Source organism: Candoia aspera, chromosome 7 (genome assembly GCF_035149785.1).
Source record: "Candoia aspera isolate rCanAsp1 chromosome 7, rCanAsp1.hap2, whole genome shotgun sequence".
NCBI classification, from domain to species: domain Eukaryota; kingdom Metazoa; phylum Chordata; class Lepidosauria; order Squamata; family Boidae; genus Candoia; species Candoia aspera.
Window position 1 is genome coordinate 69,412,530 of NC_086159.1, and position 25,122 is coordinate 69,437,651.

The 25,122-nt window shown below is 39.9% G+C and overlaps 1 protein-coding gene across 2 annotated transcripts in view; it reads left to right on the top strand.

The window, feature by feature from the left end:
* Positions 1 to 20,622, top strand: part of ORC5 (origin recognition complex subunit 5) — an 88,015-nt gene extending 67,393 nt beyond the window's left edge. For both annotated transcript variants that reach the window (XM_063308041.1, XM_063308042.1), the window contains 2 exons: positions 13,621 to 13,733; positions 20,092 to 20,622. In XM_063308041.1, the coding sequence (XP_063164111.1) occupies positions 13,621 to 13,733; positions 20,092 to 20,137 (159 nt within the window). In that variant the 3' untranslated portion in view covers positions 20,138 to 20,622. The remainder of the gene's footprint in view (positions 1 to 13,620; positions 13,734 to 20,091) is intronic.
* Positions 20,623 to 25,122: the final 4,500 nt, after the last annotated feature.

A 25,122-nucleotide genomic window follows, 5' to 3' on the forward strand; every position in this document is an offset into this window, starting at 1 on the left:
GTCTGGACGGACCACCGGAACCTCGAGGCCCTACGAACGCCTAGACGCCTTAGCCCAAAACAGGTCCGATGGGCCCAATTCTTCAGCCGCTTTGATTTCCAGCTGAAGTTCATGCCGGGCAAGAAGAACTTCCTGGCCGACGCCCTCTCCCGGCTGCCCCAAGACGAAGAGCCCGCCCCAGACACCATTGGGACGGTCCTATCCGCCTCGCAACTGGGGATGGCCGTGACCACCCGAAGCGGCGCACGGAGGCAGCTCGACGCTACGGCGCAGCCGACGGCGGGACAACCGGAGACGGAAAGAAGCCAACCGCAACTACCAGGGGGAATGCGCAAGGACCTCGCCGCCACCCTCAAAACCGACCCCTGGTTCCTGGCAAACCCCGACAAGGTAACGATGGCGCAAGACCTGGCATGGGGGGAAGGCAGAATCTACGTCCCGGACTCGCAACGCCAGGCGATCTTGCATAGGTCACACGACGCCAAGCAAGCGGGACACTTTGGGTTCCTCAAGACCCTACACCTAACACGGCGCCAATTCTGGTGGCCCGCGCTCAGGCGAGACGTAAAAACCTACGTGGCGTCCTGCCCAACGTGCGCTAGGGCCAAACGGGCACCAGGCAAACCCGCGGGGCTATTGCAACGGGTGGCAGAACCCTCCCGCCCATGGGAGGAAATCTCTATGGATTTTATAGTGGACCTCCCACCCAGCCAGAAGAAAACGGCCATTTGGGTGGTGAAGGACTACTTCTCAAAGCAGGCCCACTTCATCCCCTGCACGTCGGTCCCATCCTCACAACAACTAGCCAAACTCTTCCTCATCCACGTGTACAGGCTACACGGATGTCCCGCACGTGTGGTGACCGACAGGGGCACACAGTTCACCTCCAAATTCTGGCGGGCCTTCCTGAAGCTGACGGGGACCCAACAGGCCCTATCTACGGCTTGGCATCCGCAGACGGACGGAGCCACTGAGGTTCTTAATGCCACCTTAGAGCAATTTATAAGATCGTATACGAACTACCACCAAGACGACTGGGCTGAACTGCTCCCGTTCGCCGAAGTCGCATACAACAACGCCGTCCACACGAGCACGGGGAAAACCCCGTTCGAAGTAGTCTCGGGGCGCGACTTCGTCCCCATCCCGGAGCTACCGCAACCCCCGGAACCCCAGGTGGACGCCAGCGACTGGGGACGGAAGATCGCGGAAGCATGGCCAGTAATCACGGCGGCGCTGAAGGAGGCACAGGCTGCTTACAAAGAGCAGGCCGACAAGCACCGGCGCCAACAACCGACGTTCCAGGCGGGGGATATGGCCTACCTCTCCACCAAGTTCCTAAAGTCAACCCAACCCTCGAAAAAACTGGGGCCTAAGTACATCGGGCCGTTCCGAGTCACGCAAATAGTGAACCCGGTAGCAATACGCCTGGACCTGCCACACAACCTCCGGAGACTCCACCCGGTGTTCCATACCAGCCTCCTAAAACCGGCAACCACCTCCCGATGGCACCCAAGCACGCCACAGCCCGCACCGCTAATGATCGACGGGCAACACCACTTCGAGATAAGGGACATCCTCGACTCCCGCAAGCAACGAGGAACTCTACACTATCTGGTCAGGTGGAAACACTTCCCCCACCCGGAATGGGTGGCGGCGCACAACGTTAACGCGCCTGACCTGACCAGAGCATTTCACCGGGCATACCCCGACAAACCGCAACCAAGGTCAGCAAAACCAACCCCCCCCCGCAGGCCCCCCCCCGCCTCCCGTGCCCCAAGGGAAAGGGCCCCCCCCAAGCCCGCGACTTGGGTGGACCTTCCCCCCCCCGGGACTCACTCCCCCCGCCCCGGGCCCACGGGGTGGTGACAAACGATCGCCAGCACCCTCCCCCCGCCCCCCGGCAGCGGGGGAGTGGCAAGCAAGTCAACAGGGCAACCTGGGGGCAACGCCCAGGAGACACAACAAAGGCGACGCACTCTAAATAAGAAAAGAAGGGCCCTACCTGGAGCTGAGAAGCACCCGACCAGCCACGCCTCTCGCCTCGCCGAACTGAGCCAAACAAACAGGGTGTGGTTGGAGCATGCGCACGCCAGGTCAGAACCCGAGCATGCGCACCATGGACACACCCTGGGAAGGCACGTGGCAGAGGGAGGAGCAAAGGGAGGGGCGACAACTACTCCGGCGGGAACTTTGAAAAAAAAAAAAAAAAAATGTGTGGCGTTTTGACAGCTCCACGGGGAAAACCAAGAAAACCGGGGGAGAACACTATTCGAAAAGGGGGCAGTATGTCATGAGTGCCGTTGAGCTAAAGTCATCAGCGCAATGGCACTCATGACAATGACAAGGAAATAGGTGAAGGGGCACAAGTTAAGTAGCCATCAACCCACAACGACTAACGGCTAACAAACAATAGCTAAACGGATCACGGAGCCACCCAAGCCATCAGCGGCAATACAACGGGGATCGCCCAGCTGAAAGCAATCAGCAGAAGAATGAAAACCTGAGGATGGGCGATCCTGGAAACCCTCAACCAATGGCAGGGCAACGCATGGGACAAAGGGGGGGTGACGTGACCGTGAGCGAGGGGGCGCTGACCGGCGCGGGGTATTTAAACCCCGCACCGGCGCGCTCCTGTCACTCTCAGCTTTTTTCTACCAACGTTGTACCTGCCCTGAAATAAACCAGAACCTGATTTGCAAACCAGTGTCTGAACGTTATTCAGAGGTAGGCAGCGCATGACATGTCAGTTGTTCACAAAGGTGATTTATTTCCTTAGCATGGTTTGCAGTTGCCCCCTATTTCCCTCCTGGAAATAGGGTAATGTAGTGTCCAGCCCTTTATTTGTTGGATTTATATCCTACCATTCCTCCAGACTATGGTCTATGAATTTTTCCCCACCACAAAAATCCTGTGAAATAGAGCAGACTGAAATATTGTGAATGGTCCAGGGTCACCTTGTGAACTTCCATGGCTGAATCCAACACCTTAACACTACACTGAATTTATTAATAGTCCTCACTTACTGACAGTAACTGGGACTGGGAACTCTGTCGCTAAGCAACGTGGTGGTAAGGGGCAATATCACATGACCACGTCGACTTACGACGGCAATTCCGGCAGTCCCAGTTACTGTTAGGCAAATCCCACACAGTTGTGGCATCCTCCGGTCACGTGATCGCCATTTGCGACCTGCAGGCTTCCCCATTGACTTTGTTTGTCGGAAGCTGGGGGTGAAGGTCGCAAATGGTGATCATGTGACCGCGGGATACTGCGATGACATAATTGTGAGCCAGTTGCTGAGTACCTGAATCACTATCACGTGACCGTGGGGACACTTTGACAGCTGCAGCTACAAGCACCCATCATAAGTACCTCTGGTTTAGCACCATCATGACTTCGAACAGTCACTGAACGAATGTACATTAAGCAAGGATTGCCTACTAACATTTTAAGGGGAGTCTTTCAGATTGGAATCACAAATAATCACATAGTAAATTTTGCTTTGTTACTGGTGTATTGGCTTAATATTAACAGCAACTTAGGGCTGATTGGCATAGTAATTTTCCAGGTGCAGAATACTGATAGAAGTTGCTCTTTTATTGCTGCAAAAGTCCTGTAGACCTGTGACTTGCTATACAAGCATAGACATATAGAATCTATGACTTTCCTTAAGGTGCCAGCGTTTATTGCGACTTGACCTGAAAACTACTTAAGACTGTACAAGCTCCCCATGAAATTTCTCTGGGCAGATCTTGCAGCGCATACTATACTTCTGACTAACAAATTTCAGATGAGAAACTTGCATTGTCTTGCCCTTTTTCCACTCCCCACCTCCTTCTCTGTCTATAATTCTGTAGGCACTAATTTGCACAAGTGGTGTTGAAAAGAAGTGCTATGTGAGTTCGTGCCTATTTCTGTGATCGTAATGCTTCTCTTTCATCAGAAGAAATTGGGAGTGTCAGAAAACTGAAAGTAAGTGGCTTTTCAGCAGGCATTCATTGGAGAGGGACACTTGCAGTGTAAAGTATTCCAAGTACATGCTGTGTGTGTACTTAAAAAGATCCGGAGGTTAATCTGCTATTAATATTTCATGGCTGATTAGTACAAGTGGGACCAAAAGCTTTACATCAGGGAGGTGATTATTACTTTAGAAGTGTCTGCTATTCATCTAAAACCCTTCAGCATAAATTTATCCCTTTAAGAAAGCCTGTCCATATACCTTTGCTCATGCTGTGTGTAACAGGGTTGTTGGCTCTATTCATTCACATTATTACAGACTGTTCCCATATGCAGCTATCACTTCCTAGGGCTGGGGAGGTTGAGTGATGGGTAAGAGATGGCACAAAGATTATTAAAATGCACAAAGTCCGAACATACATTGACTATTTGTCCCTCTTTTTCATAATCTGAACTCTCTCCCTTGTCTGGAATGATAAAACTGTTTCTAGACAATGTAATGCAGTATCCTTTAATTTGGCATCTTATAGTTGTGTTTCATCTGCAACTTCTAGATTTCTCAGAGTTGCAGTCCCAATACATAATCTGTACCAAGAGCATTTAGAGAATTGATAAAGTATATGCTGATAAGGAGAATAAACTGGAAAGTTGGCAATTCAAATTTCACTTAAGCAGGACTAACCCAAATGAAATTAATATAGGACTGTTGCACAGGGCTCTTAAACATATTGCTAACTGGATAAACTGTTCTAAATGTTAAAATGTACTGCATAAATACTGAATATGTTGTTATGTATTATAAATCTAGCAATAGATTTTTCAGGGTATGTCTTATTATACTGCTGTTGCTATTATGGAACTTTCTCCTTGTATTATAGTGTTGTTGTATAATAGAGCTTCCAAACTCCCCTTAAGGATGAGAAAACTGAAATGGCTTTATTGAAACAATTTTATAACTGTAATTTTATTAGCTAATGGGGTGGGGTTAGCTAATAATGACATTTTATAGTTTAGCCTGAACATGGCTCTCCTCCTACAATGCCTGAAATTAACTAGCTTTTTGAAACTTTGGCTAAATTGCCCTTTAACTAATAATCTAACATTTCAAACATTTCTGACTAGATTATGAAAGATCTCAGTCTGTTCTAGAAACAGTAAGACATACCAAGTTTGTCCTCTAGAAGTGCAATTTCAGAATGTCATATTTCAAACTTAAGTTCCCATATATGCTGTGACTCTAACCTCTCATGAAATAGCAGTTTAAAATACATGCATATTTCAAAAGTAAGCAACCAAATCATTTCGATTATGGATTGTCTTTTGTAATTAAACATTTGTACCATGTGACAATGAGCAAGATTGGATCAATATCCTTTCAGCACTTAATTATCCTAATCTTTTAAAATAGACAGCAATTAGCACATGCATTTCACACTTCTTAAAAAATATGAAAGCTGTATACATCAAGCATGAATTTGCATTGAGGTAATTTTGTTTTGAAATGTGTTAATGAAGACCTAATATTGTGGAGCATTTCTAATTTTCTGTAGCCTACTAATTATGTTAGTAATGTCAGTGGTTTACAAAAATAGAAGATGCAGTTCTTTAGAGATGAATCATTACATTCACTTAGAGTCTAGTTGGAAATTCTTGAAGAAATCATATTCTGAGTTTGAGCACTCTACTTTATTTCCTTTAAGATTAAACCCCCAACATTTATTTATAATGGTTGGGGGGGCATGTACATATTGGGAAAAATATTAGCAATCAGCTGAGCATTACATAGGAAAGCGACCAGGACAAAGGATGTAAATATTTGCCTAAATGAGGGATTTCAGTACGTGGTTAGTATGTGTCATGTAATTATGAGAAGCTTAATTTGCCAAAACTGTTTTCTACAAAACCTTTAAAAAATAGAGAAACGTCTTTTACATCTAGTGATCCTTTTTCTGTGTGCGCATATAAAGGAAAATAAAGCATATAGTGTTAAAGATGTTACAGATTCAGATTTAAAATATTACATTACTGTATAATATTATTGCACAGCCTCATGTGGCGCAGAGTGATAGGCAGCAATACTGCAACCAAAAACTCTCCCCACGACCTGAGTTCGATCCCAGAGGAAGCTGGATTCTCCGGTAGCCAGCTCAGGTCAACTCAGCCTTCCATCCTTCCGAGGTCGGTAAAATGAGTACCCAGCTTGCTGGGGAAGGTGACGACTGGGGAAGGCAATGGCAAACCACCCCGCTCTATAGTCTGCCAAGAAAACATCGGGAAAGCGGCGTCCCCCCAAAGGGTCAGACATGACTCGGTGCTTGCACAGGGGATCTTTCACCTTTCACTTGACCATAATATTATTGAGAGCCAGTTTGATGTAGTGGTTAAGGCACCAGGCTAGAAAGCGGGAGACGGTGAGTTTTAATCCTGCCTTAGGTACAAAGCCAGCTAAATGACCTTGGGCCAGTCACATTCTCTCGCCCTAGGAAGGAGGCAATGGCAAACCACTTCTGAAAAACCTTGCCAAGAAAACTGCAGGGACTTGTCCAGGCAGTCTCTGAGAAGCGGACACGACTGAACAGATTAAATAATAATAATAATGCTAAATGAATACAATGGAATTGATTGATAATCTGGATGTGAGATTAGCATGAGCCCCATGTAAAAGCAGAAAGAAGCAGGAAACACTTCTAAAGCATCAGACAACACATTCAAACACTTTTATGACAGCCCTTCTGATCTCTCAGTTAATGCAGTATTGTTACCTGATAAACAATATTACCAGCAAGAGAAATTTTCTGAATACATAGATTTGGCATTTTAACACCATATAGAGTGATCTGGAGGGTAACAACTGACATTTCTTACCTAGAAAAATAATGCCATAGTGTTTTGTCATTTTTGTTCTGCCACTTTGGCTACCATGTCCATTTAGATTCATACCAGAGCAGCTGAAGAAAGCAACAGTCAATATGTTTTGCTCCAGCATTTTATTATTTCTCTTTTATTAATCACTATGATAAAAAGCCAGTCACCTTCCAGATGTCTTGGATTCTGGTCTCCATAATATCCAGTGCTTCAACAGTGACAGCTGGAGACTATAGGAATGGAAATCCAACACATTTGAAGGGCAGTAGCATTAATAGATTTAATATGTGCTTATCGCTAAGCTCCGTGTAGACAGAATAAAACAACAAATGAATCAATAATATATTCCAATTCATTATAACATTGTAATATAAAATAAGGAGCCTCTAAACGTCAAGGCTGATGACATTTAATGAGTACTTTTGTTCATTCAGAGTGATTAGTAAGAATTTATATTAACGCAGCTTCACAGGAAGCTGTGAAAAAGAAGTGTCTTTACCACGCCTCCCAAAGGGAATATCATATAGAGTCTTTCTCTGTTTGGCCTCTGTCATAAATCTCTAAGCAGTCATGTTATCCTGCATTGAGATAAAACTTCTGTCTTGTGCAGTTACAGGTAGTTCTTGCTTAGCGACCACTCGTTCAGCAACCATTCAAAGATAAAACAGTGCTGAATGAGAGAATGATCCCCAGGCAGCATGGGGAGTTCTTACTTTATAGCTCCCGCCAGCCCATACTCCGTAGCACCCACCCACCTGTAGCTCTTACCTGCCAGCCTGCTTGCCTGGGATGTGGTTTCAGTGTATAAGCAAGCACTTCTGGATTCCTGCCCCTTCCTATGTTGCAATCGTCATTAATCCTTGCTTGATGACCTGCACGGTCCTTGCTTAACAACAGCAATGGGGACTGCCAGGATTGCTGTTGCTAAGCGATGCGGTCATGTGATGTCACACTTTATGACCGCATCACTTAGCAATGGAAATTCTGGTCCCAATTGCCATTATAACCAGAGGACTACCTGTATTTCATCTGCCTTAGTATCCTGGAAAAGCTAACTGCAGGCAAGGGAAGAAAGGTATTTGAGGTTGACTCAATGGATATTTCCCAGTCCTCCCTAATAAAGTTGTTTTATTTAGGAGACATAATGTTGTAAGTTAATTTAAATATACAGATTCTGAGTTACGTAGAAAAGTCTATGCAATTTTAAAATTTGGCATTAATGACACAACTTGGTCTTTTTATACAGTTTTCTTAACTTTTTAAATATTTCTTAGTCTCTGGAGTCCTCTCAGAAGTCATTCTGAGAACAAAAAAAACCTTAATTGTTTTTAAAGAAGTAGCCTTCCCTTTGATTTTACTCCCTTACAAACCCAGCATAAGTTTTCTTTGCTGTAGCCTGCATAAATGGGTTTTTAGTTTTGCATAATTTGTGCAAGCACCATTGAACTTAATGCCATGAGGTTAGTTATGTGCATTTTGTCTAAAATATGTTTTCAAAATGACATGTGGGGTTCAAAGTGCTTTTTGTTACAAACCAGGGCTTTCAACATCTGTATGAATCTATGTGTCGGCAGCAGTGGATTTTGAACAGGTTTTGTCAAAATAATTTAATTTTAATTAAATTGTTAATCTTAAACTTCTATGAACAAAATCAAACAAACAAAACCACCCTATGGTAGCCATTTGGATGACTCTACTGCCAGTTCAAAATGTTAAGTACATCAGGTTTGTTCAAGGTGGGCTGGAAATTCTGAGAACTTTGATCCCAAAATATCCAAAAGCACCAGTCTGGGGAAGACTGTGCAGGACAATTCAGACATTTGGTTATTTTCTATTAAATAGGGATTCAGAGTTACGATGTAATTATGATTTAAAAAGCAGTATTATTTGTAACTATATTTTTTTAAAAAATCTCAAGTTTAAAATAATAGGCTAAGAATGCAACAGCACTACTTTTAATAGCAATTTGCCCCCTACTTTCACCGTGCTGCTTCTTAACAGAAGGATGACCTGTTGAGGATGATTTTATTTCCTTCATGTTATCAGATCAGAACCTTAACATCTCTAGATAAGGTGCAAAATTTCTTACAGCCACCATTTCTTGAGGTAGGGAAGTATTGCCTTAATGTTAGGGTTTTACAACTATTTAATTTTTAAAGGTTTTTATGATGTTTTGTGTCTTTTTGTCATACATGATTGATTACTGAATGCAATAAAGCTATATATTGTTATGAGTCAGCCAGAATTGTGTTTTAAGATGGGCGGCTATACAAATCTATAGTAAAGTAAAGTAAAAAAGATGTTATTGCCTTCTTGGAATGGAAAAACATATGAGAGAGGTTTTTTTAAGTATAAGCCAGAGAGAGATTACTAAGCCTCAAGTTATTGAAGTGTTTGTTCTGTGTCTTCACTGAAATATGCTTCAACTCCCTTGTACTTTCTGGAGCTTTGGTCTCCCCATGGTATCATCAGAGACTTTCATCATGTCTCCTTTTACTTTTTACAGGATGCTTGCTTAATTCCAGGTTTTATGGATTGACAGGGATTAGTTTGCAAATCACCACCCAAAATTGAATCATAGCCCCTTCCTACAAAGGGATGCTCTTTTTTTCTTACAAAGTTAGATAGTTTCTCCCTGCTTACTATTCAGCTTTATTTAGATACTCTCATGAATCATTCTTCATCTGTGTTATATATAACTTTCCTTTGAATCAACCAGTCCCATTTTTCCTTTTTTGTCTTTGAGGATGACAGCTATTAGGAGTTTAGTTAAAATATTATTCTGTATTCTTCAAGATTCTCATAGCACAGATACAGAGAGGAATTATTTAAAGCAGTTGAAACAGTTTGATAATTTCACTTCTACCCAGACCATATAATATGATTCAACTTTAATCTTCATTCATTAATTCATTCATTTTTCATATTTTGTTACTGCCGATCTCCCCCAAAAGAGGGACACTGGGCTCAGATTTTGTTACCACCCATCTCCCCCAAAAGAGGGACTCAAACCCACGGGAGACCACTGTCCTGCTGTCTCCCCGGAGGAGCCGCTATCTGGAGACATGTGGGCAATCTCCCATCCTCTCCTTGTCCACAGAGGGTCCAAAGAACCGGTCTACTTACTGGTTCTTTGGACTTTGCCTCAGTTGTTGTCTCCGCTCTCCCAGAGACATGTTTAGCTCACCATGCCTTCCCCAGAAGTCCTTTAATCACTTTTTTCCTAATATTATATATTAATTCACAATAAAATTGTCAACTCTGATTTATTTTGTAAGCCTCAGCTATTCAACCCAGCACATTTTTGGTCTTCCCAAACTTGTGTGGTGTGGGTCTGTGTACAGGTATCAAAATAAATGTTATGTTAGCCAACTGTTCTGTTCAAACATTTTTAGTTAAAAGCTGTCTCATTTGTGGAGTTATTTTCAAGTCTCTCAGTGTCAGATATGTCCTCTGGCTTTTAGATGTAACCAAAACAATCAATGTAGCATGAAGCACAAGGAAAAATAAAATCATGGGAAGTCTTTTAGCAATTTTATGTTCTATCAAGAGGCATAGTTAATTTAATATTACATTTTTTACTTTTCAAGTGCATTAAAATGTTTCATCTTTTAAATCCAATCCAACTAATCTACTTACAGCTTTTAGAGATAACTGCTCTTTGGATTAAGGGCCCTGTCTGTCCATCCGTAAGGGAAGGGAGCTGAGAAAGAATTTTTAGCAGTTCATCAAAATAACTGGGATATTTTGCTTTTGTCCAAGTGGTTTAACAGGTTGCTACTTAAAATTACTGTTATTTTATAGATTATTTTAACTCTGGATAAAAATTAATTTACAAAACAAAACATTACAAAGAAATTAAGAAAATAATGCAATAGCAGTGACTGTGTTTTATTTACAGCTGCTTTAGATGTCTAAAAATTTGGTAGAAGGATAAGTTAAAGTTCTTAGCAGCATCTTAGGTCTCTTTTCCCCTCCTGAATGTTATTTCCTTTAATGCCCCTTATATGTATATGCTACTAATAATTACAAGGCAGGAAAATGTTATACAGTATAACTTCCTTGAAACTTGAGGACCTATTTAGCAATTATCTGCACAATGTGATCCAGAATGATTTTTTTTACTGTCATTCTCATTTTCTCCATCCCTTCCTGGTGACTAGATATATAAATGTAGACAGGGATATCCTGTAGGTATGTTTAGAACAAAGGATCTCGCTGATCCAATTCACCCTGTAGCTGAAATATCAGTCAGTAGGTTTAGCAGAACTGGTATTAAATGAGTTTATTTGTAAATATTTTACAGGTATTACATAATAGTCTGAAATGAAGAAGATTAGCAATTTTGCTTGAAGGGAAGGTGTTGTTTCATTAAAACAGAAATATGAAGGAGAAGTAAGAAAAATAAGTTAGCATTCATATGTGAATTGCTTAAGCTTTTATTGTTAAAGAATTCTGAAATTCAAACCTGGTGGCCAAGGTTTCAGCTTACTTGGTTAAGCAACCTTGTATCGTCTTCAGGTTAGGACTGAAACCTTTATATCTACTGTAGCTTGTTAAAGCATTAATCAGAAATTTATTATCCAGCCTGACACCATTTTAAATTTATAGCCAGAAGATATAAGGAGCAGTTTTACAGTACTGACCTTCTGTCCCATTTTACCACATTTTAGGAAGAGCATAGGAAATTGATTACATTTTGTTGTTGTTGTTAAGGCAGAGCTGGCACATTTGTAATGCAACGGCAAGGACATTTTTTGAATTCTGCATCCTCCGTATTATTTAGATGGGTCCAACTCCAAGTCATCTAAACTGGTGTATTTGCTCAAGCTTTTATGAGCCTCATGTCATTCCTGCTGTGGAATATGACCTATTTTCATTGGTAGTTTCTGAGTATAAGAGGCCAGCTGCAAGCGTACCCTGCAAAAATGATTAGCCAATAATGGTACACTGGGGTCTAAAAAAGCAGTTGCAATAACAGATTACCCTATTATGCTTCATTGTTGGCTGAATAAGGATCTAACTAAATGAAGGGCAATTTTCCTCCTTAACTTAGATGTTCACAAAATTTGGGAGGCATAGAATAAAATATTTGTAGTGTGTAAGCCATTTCTGAATGGTATCCATTTCCATCTGTTTTCCTTTTCTAAAGCACTAGCCCAAAATAATTCGTTTTGTTCTAAAAATAACTGTTTATATACCACTATTTCTTAGGCTTGTACATATAAATACACAAAATAATTTTAAATTATACTATCAAGATGATATGTACAACTCTTTTAGCAGGTATATCTTAATTTAGTTGATGAACAGTGTAAGTTGTGCATGCATTCATTGTATGGAAATAACCCTAGAAAAAACTTTAGTCACCTTTCCACACAGTTGTGATTTGTTGACATAGTTACCTGTTCTCATCCAGGACAGAATATTGTACCACTGATCCAGAAAAACTAATACTCAACTTCAATTTATACTTCAGTTTATACTCCTGAAAATTATTACCTGGCAAAAGGTTAATTATCATTATTCAGGCTGGCAGAAAAAGGATAGAAAGCTGTTTCTGTATGCTGTACATGGAAAAGGGATAATTCTTCTCTTTTACTAGTTCATTTATTCCCCAAATGAAATTCTACTAGCCAAACGTGACTCAGATTAACCACTACAGCACTAGCTTGTACCATTTTCTCCTTAATGGTCTACAGACTCAACAACTTCCTTGCAGAATTCTTCTTTTGCTGTTTACATGTCAAACAATATTCGAGATCCAGTGCTACGCATTCCATTCCACCTGATCCCTTGACCTTCTGGGCAGCAGTTTCAAATGAACCAACAGAGAAGGGCATAAGAAAATATGCATGTGTCTCTCTCTCTGTAGATATAGCTTTATTGAATAATAGAAAACAGATTCAAGCTTATTCTGGTAGTTACAATTTCCTTCATGTCCCATTTTTTTCAAGGTAAAAAGAAGGGGTATGCACCTGAAAGCAATTAATTACTATAATATAGCTGTCAGCCATACTTAAGCAGAATTTTCTGAAATTTGGCTATAGTATTCCCTTACCAGGTAGTTTTTTTAAATGATGTAATGGAATAAATTATTTTCATATTAAGACAAATAATATTTTCAGGTGATAAAATTATAGGATGCTGAAAACGCTGGCATGAAATGATGCTGTTGTAATATATGTACCACCCTCTATAAGTTTATGGGCTTTGTGTCTAATCTAGAGTTAAGGAGCAGATATTAGCATCCTGTTGGAGTGGCAATTTGGTGCATGAAGAACCTGCTTATTTTACAGACAAGTAAATGGGTGCTTCCACTCATTTTAGGCCTGTTAACCCATATGTTAAAGCAAGATTTTTTTCCAGACAAGTGCCTGGGTGGTGCTCCCCCTCTCAAATATAATTAAAATTAGATTAAGTTCATTAAATACAATTCATATGATTTCAAGCTATGAATTTTCCCTTCTGTCATATTCAAACTTTATTACGATTTGGCAGTACTTTTGAAGAGCCACATTCAAAGCTGTGAGGAGATACATGCAGTCTTGCACCCTACTTTAGACTGATCTCTGTAATTGTTATCTGCTTTTGTATTTTATTGCTTATTTTAGGTTTGTGTGTGTATATGTTAGTTTGCATTTTTAATCACCTTTAAATGTTTAGTTCTGAAGACGACCTAGCTTGCATCTAAACTTTGACAAACCAGTGGGTGGGATAGGGAACAATCATGCTAATTTTGCAGTAATAGCAGCACAGATGAAGGCAAAACCAAATCACATTTCTCTCCATTTTTAGATTACTTCTCTTGTAACACTACAGCTGTTAACCTTGGTTGGCCATGATGATCAGTTTAATGGACCAAGATACAAGTGTGCTGTCTCTCTGGATTTCATCAGAGCTATTTCGAGGTAAATTCTGTTCACTATCTTCTAATGTTACATGCACATTCTTTTTTAATAAGAGAAAGAAAAATAATTAGATACCACTTAAACTGTGGTTCTTGGCATTTTCTCCTGGCTTCCAGCCATTCACAGAAAAATCCATCTTAGGATGGCTAAGAAGGAAGGGTGGCTGCAAAAAGATTGTAAAATATAGTGATCAAACTGTAACTGAGTAGCAAAATAAGAATCTAATCAGGATCTAGCTATCTCCATGAAATGGTGGCTGGTGAATTTCATTTGACTTGAGCAGAATCTCATCTTCTGTTGACCTATCAAAGAAGATTTCTTATTGTATTTTCTTGCTTGCTTGCTTACATAGTGCTATTAATTTACATGGTCTTTGTATTTCATAAACAGAAAAGACAGAGTTATGAAGACATGTAGTTTAGATGAAGATAGGCTTTGTTTTATTTGCAAAGGAAGACTTGACTAAAGATTCTACACAAACATATCAAACATGTTGCATGTTGCAAGAGGAACGAAATGACTTCCTCCTGAGCTATGCATCAAGACAGATTTTCCATATTATTAACAGAGAAATCCATACTGGCCAGTGTGTTCTTCTTGCAAGGAACCCCAACCAACTGTAAACAGTACCAGTAAAGAGTGTGACTGTATGATATGTATCACTTTTTCATTTGGTATTTTTAATATATGTTAAAGTAAATTTTGCCTGCATCTGTAGCTGCTTTGTACTGATTTAGACACAATCCACAGAATTACTATTATTTTTAAAATTTAATTGATCAGAAAGATACCATAAAAGAGTTGATTCAAGGACATCTAGACAATGTGATATTAAAAGGCTAGCTATTGCAATACCCATTTCTTCTTTTTCCTGGTAAGGATCTTGAAATTTCCAGAAAATAAAATCCTTTATAAGTGTTTTTTTATTATTATTATTTTATTTGTAAGGCCATGATTTTTCAAGTAGAGGTAGAAAGCATATTTCCCCCCCTAATATTCTGTGAATGTATTTCATGGCATACAAAGTTTAAAAAATACTTAGCCATGAGAGTTATTTGTCTACTCTTTTCATTATCAGATTCCTCTAAGGAATGGTTAATTCACCTTCTTTCTTCAAAATTACCTTAACTAAAAATGAGGAATTATGTACAAAAAAGTCACTGGATTTATATTAGATTTTAAACTCACCTTTTAATGTAGTCTTAGATTTTAAAGAAAACAGTAGAGCAGAATTTGCATAATATCTCATCAAAATGATAGAGTATGTCCTTTCTAATATGCTTTTTTATTACTCTGAACATCCATTTTTGAAATAAAATCCCAATGGACTTTAGAACGTTCTGTTAAATGTTTAGTACCTTCTCTCAAATTTAAATTAGCCACAAATTATATTTAGTCTGTATTTCTTGGGTACTTCAGAAGGGCTTGTTTGAATTGGGATTTCCTTGCAGTGTTTTGGATCTCTGGTAGATATTCTCTTCTGCTCAAAAGTAGGAAATTTAAATAACTCTGAGTCAGAAGTTGTAAATTTGTGATGCTTTTTAAACAAATACTTTAAAAAATTGGATTGTGATTTATAGATATATAATAGTGGTTACATCATCAAAATTAAATGAGTCAGATCACCATCTTATGTGGATGATCTGATAATCAAGTAAATAAATAAATCTCATAATAAAGTACTTTAGATTGTATAAAGATTTTAATGAACCATGATTTTTTTCTATTGTAGAACATAAGGAAATTTACTGTGTGCGAGAGAGTTTATATAGTCTAGTATAAGTATCTCCATGAGAAGGAAGTTACCTTCATGTTACTCATCTGCTGATTACAGTTTTAGGCTGATTCCTTAGTAGTATAAAAGCTCAGTCATACCTTGTAAAATCATCTTTCTGATTAAATTAAGAAAGGATTCCATTGTGCCTTTCAAGTCGCAAAAATTGGATTGTTTTCATTGCCCAAATGTTAGTATAACAGAAAACTGCTAGGTATCCATATTGAAAAGGCTGTTTATATGTCTATTTATATGTTTATATGTCTATTTACTAGAGGCTGTTTATATGCCTATTTACTAAACTCCTGTCTGGTCTTAGAAAATTCAGGGTACCTGCCTGGTGTTCAGGTCAGTTAAAAAGTAGATCAGGGAATAACAATTCAGGCTGAGTTGGATGGGATTGTTTCCATGGATGGCTCAGGTTCCCAGTTTTTCATACTTTTTGATTTGGCTGTGAACCTATTTTGTCCATGTTTTGGCAGTGGCCAGGAGTACATCTGCACAGCTGAGGCTTGAGTGTCAACTGCATTTGTTTCTGGAGATATTGGATCTGGCCATGATGACACATGCTATAGTTATATCCTGCTGAAACAATTAGTGTTTGAACAGGATATAATGTGACACTTTTTTAAAAAGTGTTTAGAAACTACAACGGGTCCAAATGCTACAGCTAGACTTACATGGTCAGTTTCTACCTTGTTAGAACATTTTCAGTGGTCCATTGAGAAAAACCTCTAAAGCTATATACATTATATATTGTTAGAAGCAGCTCATTTGAGAGGTGGTAGACAAGGCTTCTTAGGTTTTAAGATCTGGGGATGGGTCCCATCTCTCAGTCCTGTCACTATTGGCAATATATTTGGTAGGAAAGTCAGAGCCTGTTTGGTTGCTGCTCTCAGAGATTGAAACTCCCTGCCAAGAGAGGCCAAGCTTGCTTCCTTTTTGCTGTTTTTCTGCTGGCAGGCAAATACTTTTTTATTCAAGTAAATATTTAGCCTTTCAGCAGGTGTCCTGCTATTTCATTTTAATGCTTTCTTTATAATTGAAGTATTATTTATGCTTTTACTTGTGAATTTGATTTGTTCTTTTTCTACTGTGTTGTTTCTAATGTTCCTTTTTGTAGCTGCTTTGAGCTTTCTTTCAGTGGAAAAACAGGGTATAAATTCAGTAAATAAAATCTTTAAGCTTGCTGACGTTTAAATTATTAGACTTGTTCTGATCAGGTATAGCGACATTCACAGTTCAGGAAAATATTATTCCATTTCCCCTTTCCTAAATCAACACTGTTCTGAAGTTCAGGCAATATCATCATAAGCATTTTGAGAATCCCAAATTAAGAGGTAGGATTGTTTTCAGACAGAGTATGTAAACTCAGAAATATTTCCTTCAGAACTATGTTTGCCCGAAGCACAATGTGGCTGTGCACAGTTTGAACGGTTTGAAAAGCACTTCAGACTCACCCAAACAAAGCATTTTTTTGGAATTCATTTTAGCCATCCCTCTTTTTTCAGGCTTCCGTGTGAACTATAGTGAACAGCATTCACCTCAAAAATTGATCCTTTAAAACAACCACATCTTTGTTGAAGCTCATATGAAAGCCTGAAAAAAGAGAGGCTGCTTTAATGAACAGCCAAGAGAGTAAAGTTCTTTTACCTTACAAAAATTTACCACTCTTACAGATGGAAAGCATCTTGAAAAGGTTATCAGTTAACAAAACTTTTTGTAGATTATGGGATGTTTTAGGTTAAATAATGCATTATGATGTTTCTCTTACCACCTAATGCTTGCCAAGGAAACAGTGTTACATCTCCTTAATGTAGGCATTACATATTGCCCATGTCCTGGCATTCAGGTTTTATGTATATAATGCACTAATCAAGTAAGCTTCATAACTGCCACTTCAGGTTGAAGCATATTGGAAGCTTTCATGTTCTCTATAACTCTACAGACATGAATTATTTGCTAAACATGGACTTAAAAATGATGCAGAAACTAGAAGTGATTGCCTTGAAAAACAGAGATAATTCAGTTAGTCATTAGAATTACAATGTCTTACTTTTTGCAACAGTATACTTCTAAAAAAATCTTTCATTCTTGTATTTCTTCATTTCTGTATAAAAACAGGAAACTTCAGCATTGAATGTTAATATTGAACATCAAAAATAATTTTCAGAAGAAGGGAAAAATCTGTTACTCTTCTAATGTATCATTCTTTATTCTAACAAAGCAGAAAAATGCATTCAAAGTATTCTTGGATTGTTCAAGTTTAGTTAAAATATAGGGGTCAACTACTGCAAAGAATGAAAGAATGCAGATTGCAAATTAATGCAGATGAAGGAGTTATGCCATACATAATGCTGGAACAGGTGGTTTGGAAGAAGACCAGAATGTTCAATAGCAGACACAATTGCTGTTTCGCATCTCCAAACAGTAAACTGTGTTTACTAGCTTTTTTTTTTTTTTTAAATCATCCTTTTTATATGGAGCTAAAATTATTATTTGGCTTAAATTGAGGGTAGATTTCTGAATCTGAAAACCTATGCAACTAGAAAACTATGGTCCATTCTCAATATGTTTCTGAGTGATACATCAACAGGAACGTACTCAACACTTTAAGCCTTCCCTTCGTTTTCAGTCTCTGTCTCTCTCTCCCTCTCTTCCTTGCACACACTCACACATAGATACATACTCTTACATATTAATATATATTATCTCTCACTCAGTAAGCTAATAAACTTGGCACATCATTTCTCTGATTTACACTCCTATCATCTTTTCAGAGAGAGAAGAAGATTTAAAAAAATCAAACTTCGTTCTATATGAAATATTTCTAAATCACTTTCCACCAAAAGGATTCCAAGGCACTATACAGTTCTGAAAAATAATGCTGATAAGTTAAGAACAATGCAATTTATCTTTAGAATTCACAGAGAAAAAGAAAACTAAAAGCAGTCAAAACCCATATAAATAAAATTGTCTTCATGAACTGCTTAAAGTAGACAAAGGTGTTCTGTACCGGAAATACTGTTTTATTTCAGATGAATCAGTCTGTTTACTTTTTCTCAGCATTTAAGTTCTGTCCAATTTCTGTATCAATCTGCAGTTTAAAACAAATACACATTTAAACACAAAATGCACATTTACTTTTATGCAGTATTTTCCAAAAACACATATTCATGTATTTTTTGCAGAACTTTTCTGAAACATGTTTTAGGCAACTTTTGAGCTGAGAACTGCATAGTAAAATTTAGGGAAGTGCACTATTGAAGAGTAATTGCTCCAATTAGCACATTATTTTTAAAAATGTGTCCCACCTAAATTCCATCTCTATCTCTAGTCTCTTCTCACCAACATAATGATATAATAGGGCCTCTGAAGAAAATAAGTGATGGTTAAGTTCATATAAGAGGAGTTAGTATTCACATACTGTGCTCCAATTTTTTTAAAGCTGTATAGAAAAGAATAAGCATCTTATTGATCAGTCAGTATTTATTGTCATAAACTATAATCCTGTATAAAAGAACAAACAACAAATGCATGGTACAACTAAAACATTCAACAAGGAATGTGTAACTAATTATCTTCTAATATTACCTTCTATCAGAACTTGATTATACCTAGAATTTCCTTCCAGCGGTCTTGAATTGGGCCCAGAAACAAATCTTAGTTGGATTAAGATAAGTTTTACCTGGTCTTCACATGAGAAAAGCGTACTTTGCATTTGCATTAGCTGTAGTACAAGCTGCATGTGTTCTCTAGAGCAGGGTTCCTCAGCCTTGGCAACTGGAAGATGAGTGGACTTCAACTCCCAGAATTTCCCAGCCAGCCATGCTGGCTAGGGAATTCTGGGAGCTGAAGTCCACACATCTTAAAGTTGCCAAGGTTGATGAGCCCTGCTCTAGAGCTCCCAGAGTGGGGAGGGATGAAATCTTTGGATCAGTTACTCCATTTGAAGAGTTTAAGGGGTTGCTTAATCCCTTCCTCAAGAATTAGAACCCCTCCCCCCAGGCCTGAAAATATGGTGTTGCCTAGTCTGATGATGTAATATTGCCAGCCATGTTCCTTATGACTACAAGGCAGGGCAGAACGATCTGGAAAAGCGCATCCCCCTGGATTTAGATGTTAGGACAGGGATCACATTCCCAAGATGCGAATGCACTTCATTTCTGAGTCAAAATTTTACAAAGGCACTCCTACCAACAGCAGCCACCTGAAGTCAAGCAGTATTGACGCATCTAGAAATAATGCAGAGACAAACTAGATGAGGAGCAACATTTCACAACTGTATGGAGGTGTCTTCCTTTCCTTGCTCCTGTGCTCCCAGAAGGTAAGTGTGTGAATGTTTCAATCTTTGTTACTTAAGAATTTGTTGTTGTTGTTAGTTGCCGTTGAGTTGTTTATGACTCATGGCGACCCTATGTATAACAGAACGAAATGCTGTTCGGTCTCTTACTAAATCAAAATTAATTTAGTTATGCTTTTAATCACTGAGTTCAGATTATTCATAGGGGCGCTATGTTATTTGCCATTCCCAGAGGGGTGAAAAGATTTGATTATACTGACATACTGTGTTGTTGTTTACAGGACTGTGAACTTTGACGTAACAAAGTATTTATATGACTTTTTGTGAAGACCTTTTGGGAGCTGTGATGGTGGCTGAAGCAAACCCCGTTGCTGTGTCTACTTAGCTATCCAGGGAGGAAAGACTGGGCTTGCTTGGATTTGTCCAAAACAGGTGCTGACTCAGCATGGAATAAGATGAAAACGCTCTAGTTGGTCTAGCTGGATCCGTGCAGAGAACGCTTTACCTGATACCCTGGCGTATTTGGAACAAACGTGTTAATTATAAACAGCAGGGACTAAGCACAATCTGTTCCACTCCTAATTATTTTATTTCAGCGTTTTGATTGCCTGAAACCCATTTTACAAAGATGTTATTTTGTGCGGCGATGAAGTATTCCGTGCGCTTTGAACACGGCAGCAGACTTGTACGCCCAATCTTTTCACTTCCTCTCCATGGGAGGCTTTTGCATTTTTCTGCCACAGCAGCCCAGACCTAAAGCCACCATTTAAAGGAGACTGGAATACAGTCTACAATAAATACACAGTCAAGGTGGCGGATGCTTTTGTTTCATTTCTAGATCTTAGCCCAGTGACCATAACTGATTTTCTTTAAAAAGCAATTACTTCATCTGTTCTTTACCTTTCCACTAAATGCCTAGTGCTTACAGGTGCTAAACGTATTTACATTCTGAGACAAGAGCTCACTTTTGTAGAGAAAGGTAAGCGTTTTCCTCTCTAAAAATACATGGATGTGTTAGGGCAGTGTTTCTCAACCTTAGTCATTTTAAGATGTGTGGACTTCAACTCCCAGAATAACCCAGTCAGCAATGCTGGCTGGGGTATTTTGGGAATTGAAGTCCACACATCTTAAAAGGCTATGATCGAGAAACACTGTGTTAGGGGCTGTGCAGTATTTCGGATATGGAGCAAGAGGAGGGAGGAGGCGCCCAGCCCCCACGGCAGCCTGCAAGACCCTTCCAGGAATCTCTCCCCTGCACCCCTTCTACTGGACTTCCAGGAGGTCTGAGTGTGGCTATTCTCATAGGTCAAAGAGTTTACCTCGGGCAGGAAGTTAGTACTATCACCATTTGTTCTTGAATGGGAAAATTCCCCCCCCCGCCCCGCACCCCCATCTGAAATCTGGATGAGGCAGGACAGGAAATCCCATTTCTCCAGAAATCGGCTTTTCAGTGAATGACTCCAGTGTTTCTTTTTAACCAGGGCTACCAGACCCAAGCAGTTCTGGAGTATATGGTGCTACATTACCAGTCAAACCATGGAATAATCAGTAAGAGAAGACTTTTGATTTAATTTTTTTAAAAAAACAACGAAGTAGGTTCTTGAGAGAATATTTTAACTTCAGGCAGACAGTAAAGCAGAGATCAGCATTCCAAAGCCAGTACTGAGGAATCTGTAAGCAGTCTGAGCAAACAAAGAAATAGAGGGAAGACTGGAGCAGATACAAAATCACACAACCTTGAGAGTACAAAAACACAAGACTAAACATTTCCTGCCAAATTTACTTTATTGGTTACTCTGCCACCTCCTGTTCTTGAATGGAGTGATGCTTTCCTCACCCAAAAGGGTAGAATAGGAAATCTTCTTTCCCCAGGAATCAAGTATACAGCACCAAATAGTATATAAAAAATGTTCTTTGCGAAACTAAGTATATATTCCTTGCCATCTTTAGCTTACTGATTCCTATTCTCCTAACTTCTCCCGCTGAATCCCATTCCCACTTAGCCTGAGGCTACTCAAAATTAAGAGTCCCCTTGATCTGCTTCAGGATTTGAAGGCCAAATGTGCTCTGGAGCACATGGGCATTCACATAGCACTCCTTTGCAACTCCTTAAAGCAGCTGTTTCTTTTTCTGGGATTGTGTGGCTGCTATGTTGAATTGGAACAATGGGAATATCTAACCAGGAGGGGGCTATGAAAGCTTTCAAAGGCTTGCGAAATGCAGTATGAGCAGTAAAACATACTGCATTTACTGTTAGACATGAACATTTCTTGCTGGGAAGATACCTGAGATTCTCCCTATAGCTTTTGCATGACATCTATACATGCATAGGCTAAACTGCAGATTCATTTAAATGTTTTGAAGCATGGAATGGTGCTTTTTCCCATTAGTGATTTGTTTTAGGGCAGTTGGATTAGTCCAGGGGCAAATAAATGCTTTGCCTGCTTAATTCCTTTTTTATCATTGCATTTTTCTTTTTGGAACTGGAGCATTTCTTCATGCCTTTTTATCTTTTTTTAAACTTTTTTTTACCCCTCCTTTAATTATTTGGGAAATAATGCTGCCTGCCACAGTGATAGTTCCATTAAAGCTTCTAAAAGTGCCTTTCTTTCCAAGGTATTGTGCTATAATGTAATTCTAGTGATGCTACAAGTCCCAAGAATCTCTTTCTTGTCAATCAGCCTTTTGTTCTGCTGTATATTTTTATTATTTTATTGTAATAGCTCTGTTTGTTGTGTTGGTGTAAAGTTGTAAATGATTGAAAAAAATCAATAAATGTATTAAATAAAAAAGGAGACAAAGTCTTCCTAATTGTCTTGGAATCATAAGAAGTCTTTTCAGGATGCCACAAGCAAATTGTTAAAAATCAGATCCCTTGTCCTGAACATTCGAATCCCAGGGGGTGTTGTCTGGCCATGCCTACTCAGTCCTCCAAGAAAAAAAGTGGGTATCACAGAGTGACTGAGAAAAGTCATGCTCTCAGTTAAAGGTCTCCAACCAATGCTGTTCTGCTGCCCTGACTTCCAGAGTTTGCTCATCTGGATTGTGTATTGGGGATGTGCCCTGAGTTCCTTGTATGTGTTCTCCTTCCTTTTTATGCACCCTAGGCTGGTTTATGCCCTCTGTGAGAGTTGTGGTAAGGGAAAATGGTCTCATTTCCTCCCTTGTAAAAAGCTTTGTTTTCATTACAAAGGCATCAGCATGTTTTTCTTCAAATGGGCCAGTTGGGGTAGGGCTACCCTGACACGGAGAAGTGGGAAGTTTTCAGTCTCCCATCTGGCAGTTGGCTTCTGCCCAGGGTGGTCCTTCTGGTGGAAGGGGATGATGTGAGATAGGATCATTAAAGCAAATGGTGTATGCTGGAACAGCAAATGTTTGCAGGAAAGGATGGTGACAGAAGGGATGGGCAGTCAGAGTAAGTAGGAGTTAACAAGGTCTTGTATGTTTGGGGGCTTTGGGACATTGTTGGTTCCCCCTTTTTTTTCCACCTTCCCTTTCCTTTCTATAGCCATTGCTGTCTGCCAGACTAATACAGATTAGGTCTTCCCCCAAACCAGTGTTTCTCAACCTTGGTAACTGGAAGATGTGTGGACTTCAACTCCCAGAATTCCCTAGCCAGCATGGCTGGCTGGGAAATTCTGGGAGTTGAAGTCCACTCATCTTCCAGTTGCCAAGGCTGAGAAACAGTACCCCAAAATGGCTTTTAACCCAATTAGTGTAACTATATGTTGCAAGAAGCACCGGGGAAGTTGTTTGATTGGCTTACTGGTGAGTGGGTTAAAAATGTGTTGTGTGAATAGGGCTGTACTGTCCTAAATCATCTCAGGGCCACTACAATTGACCCCATGCTTGACCAGAATGCAAAGACTGCAAGTCTTGGCTTCACCATAGCAGTGGCTTATTTTCTTAAATGTAAAGAAGTAATGTGCATCTGTGTATTTCTCTTCTCCTTCATACTGTAACTCTCCATGTTTGTGTTTCTGTGTGTGCTGGGAAGCATAGGGCAGGCTGCATGTGCTCTGCTCTGAGTCAGGTGACCAGGAGGGAGGGGTTGCTTAGAATGGAGGAGTTGGCAGCATTCATCTTCCTTCTCTCAGCTCCCCCCTCCCCCAACAAACACACACACCAAATTTGGTCCTATTCTGTTCTTTTTTAAACGGTTATCCTACCGACAGGGAGATGGACAGAGTCCTGACCCTCTTTACATACTTTTTTCCACCATTCTGCTGGCTTAGAAAGAATAAAAAGCCACTGCTGAAGAACAACTTGTCTTAAAAGTAATCAGTGATTTGAGTGATCATTGATTATGTGCTGTCAAGTTGGGATCAATTCTTAGCGATCACATAGGTGAATTTTCTCCAGGGTGATTTATTCCCAACCTAGTCCTTCAGGCCTTCCAACTGTGCACCCATCACCCCTGGGATTGAGTCCATCCACCATGCTGCTGGTTGTCCTCTTTCCTTCCACCTTTCCTGGCATTATAGACTTCTCCAGAGAACTAGGTCTTCACATAAAGTGTAATGGTACGTGGAAACGACCTTGGGAGACAGAAGAAAAAGCCACAGACTAGACGATGGTCAGACAAGTCACAGCTGAGTCCGCAGAAGGAATGAGTCCGCAGATGTACTTTCAGACTTGCAAGTTTGATGTAAGCCTTGCAAGGTAGTCCAGACAAGAAGCACACCCAGAAGTACTAGCTCTAACTATATTGTAAGGTTACATTAACAGAATCTTGCAAGTTTGAAAGGTACATCTCTTCCCCTCTCCCCCCCCCCCCATTTGCCAGTACAGCCCAATAAAGTGGGGAGGGTCCCTTCTGGGACATTTGCCATGCCTACATTCCTTCTGCAAGCTCAGCTACCACTTGTCTGACCGTTGTCTAGTGTGCGGCTCTTCCTCCTGTCTCCCAAGGCCGTTCCCACATACCTTTACATAATGTGCCCGAAGTATGATAAACAGCCTGGTTATTTATGCTTGGGAACTCTGGGTTGATTTGTTTGATGATCCATTTGTTTGTTTTCGTGGCCAAGAAATACTAGAAATATTTGGTTCTTTTTTTAACCTTACTAGGCTGAAATGGAAACTGCAACATTTGAAAAAATAAGCTGTAAATCAGGTTTCTAATCCAAATTCTGTTTCAGGTGGTATTCCCATCCATCCAGCTAAATGTTAAATGCAGAATAGGTATGGCACATAAAGGAAGTGCCATCGTACAGATGTGGAGAAGCCTTGACCTGTGCTTGGTAGGCATCCACTGTGGGGAAAATAGGAGGAAGGAGTATTAGGTATGTTCGCCGCCTTATTTATGAAAA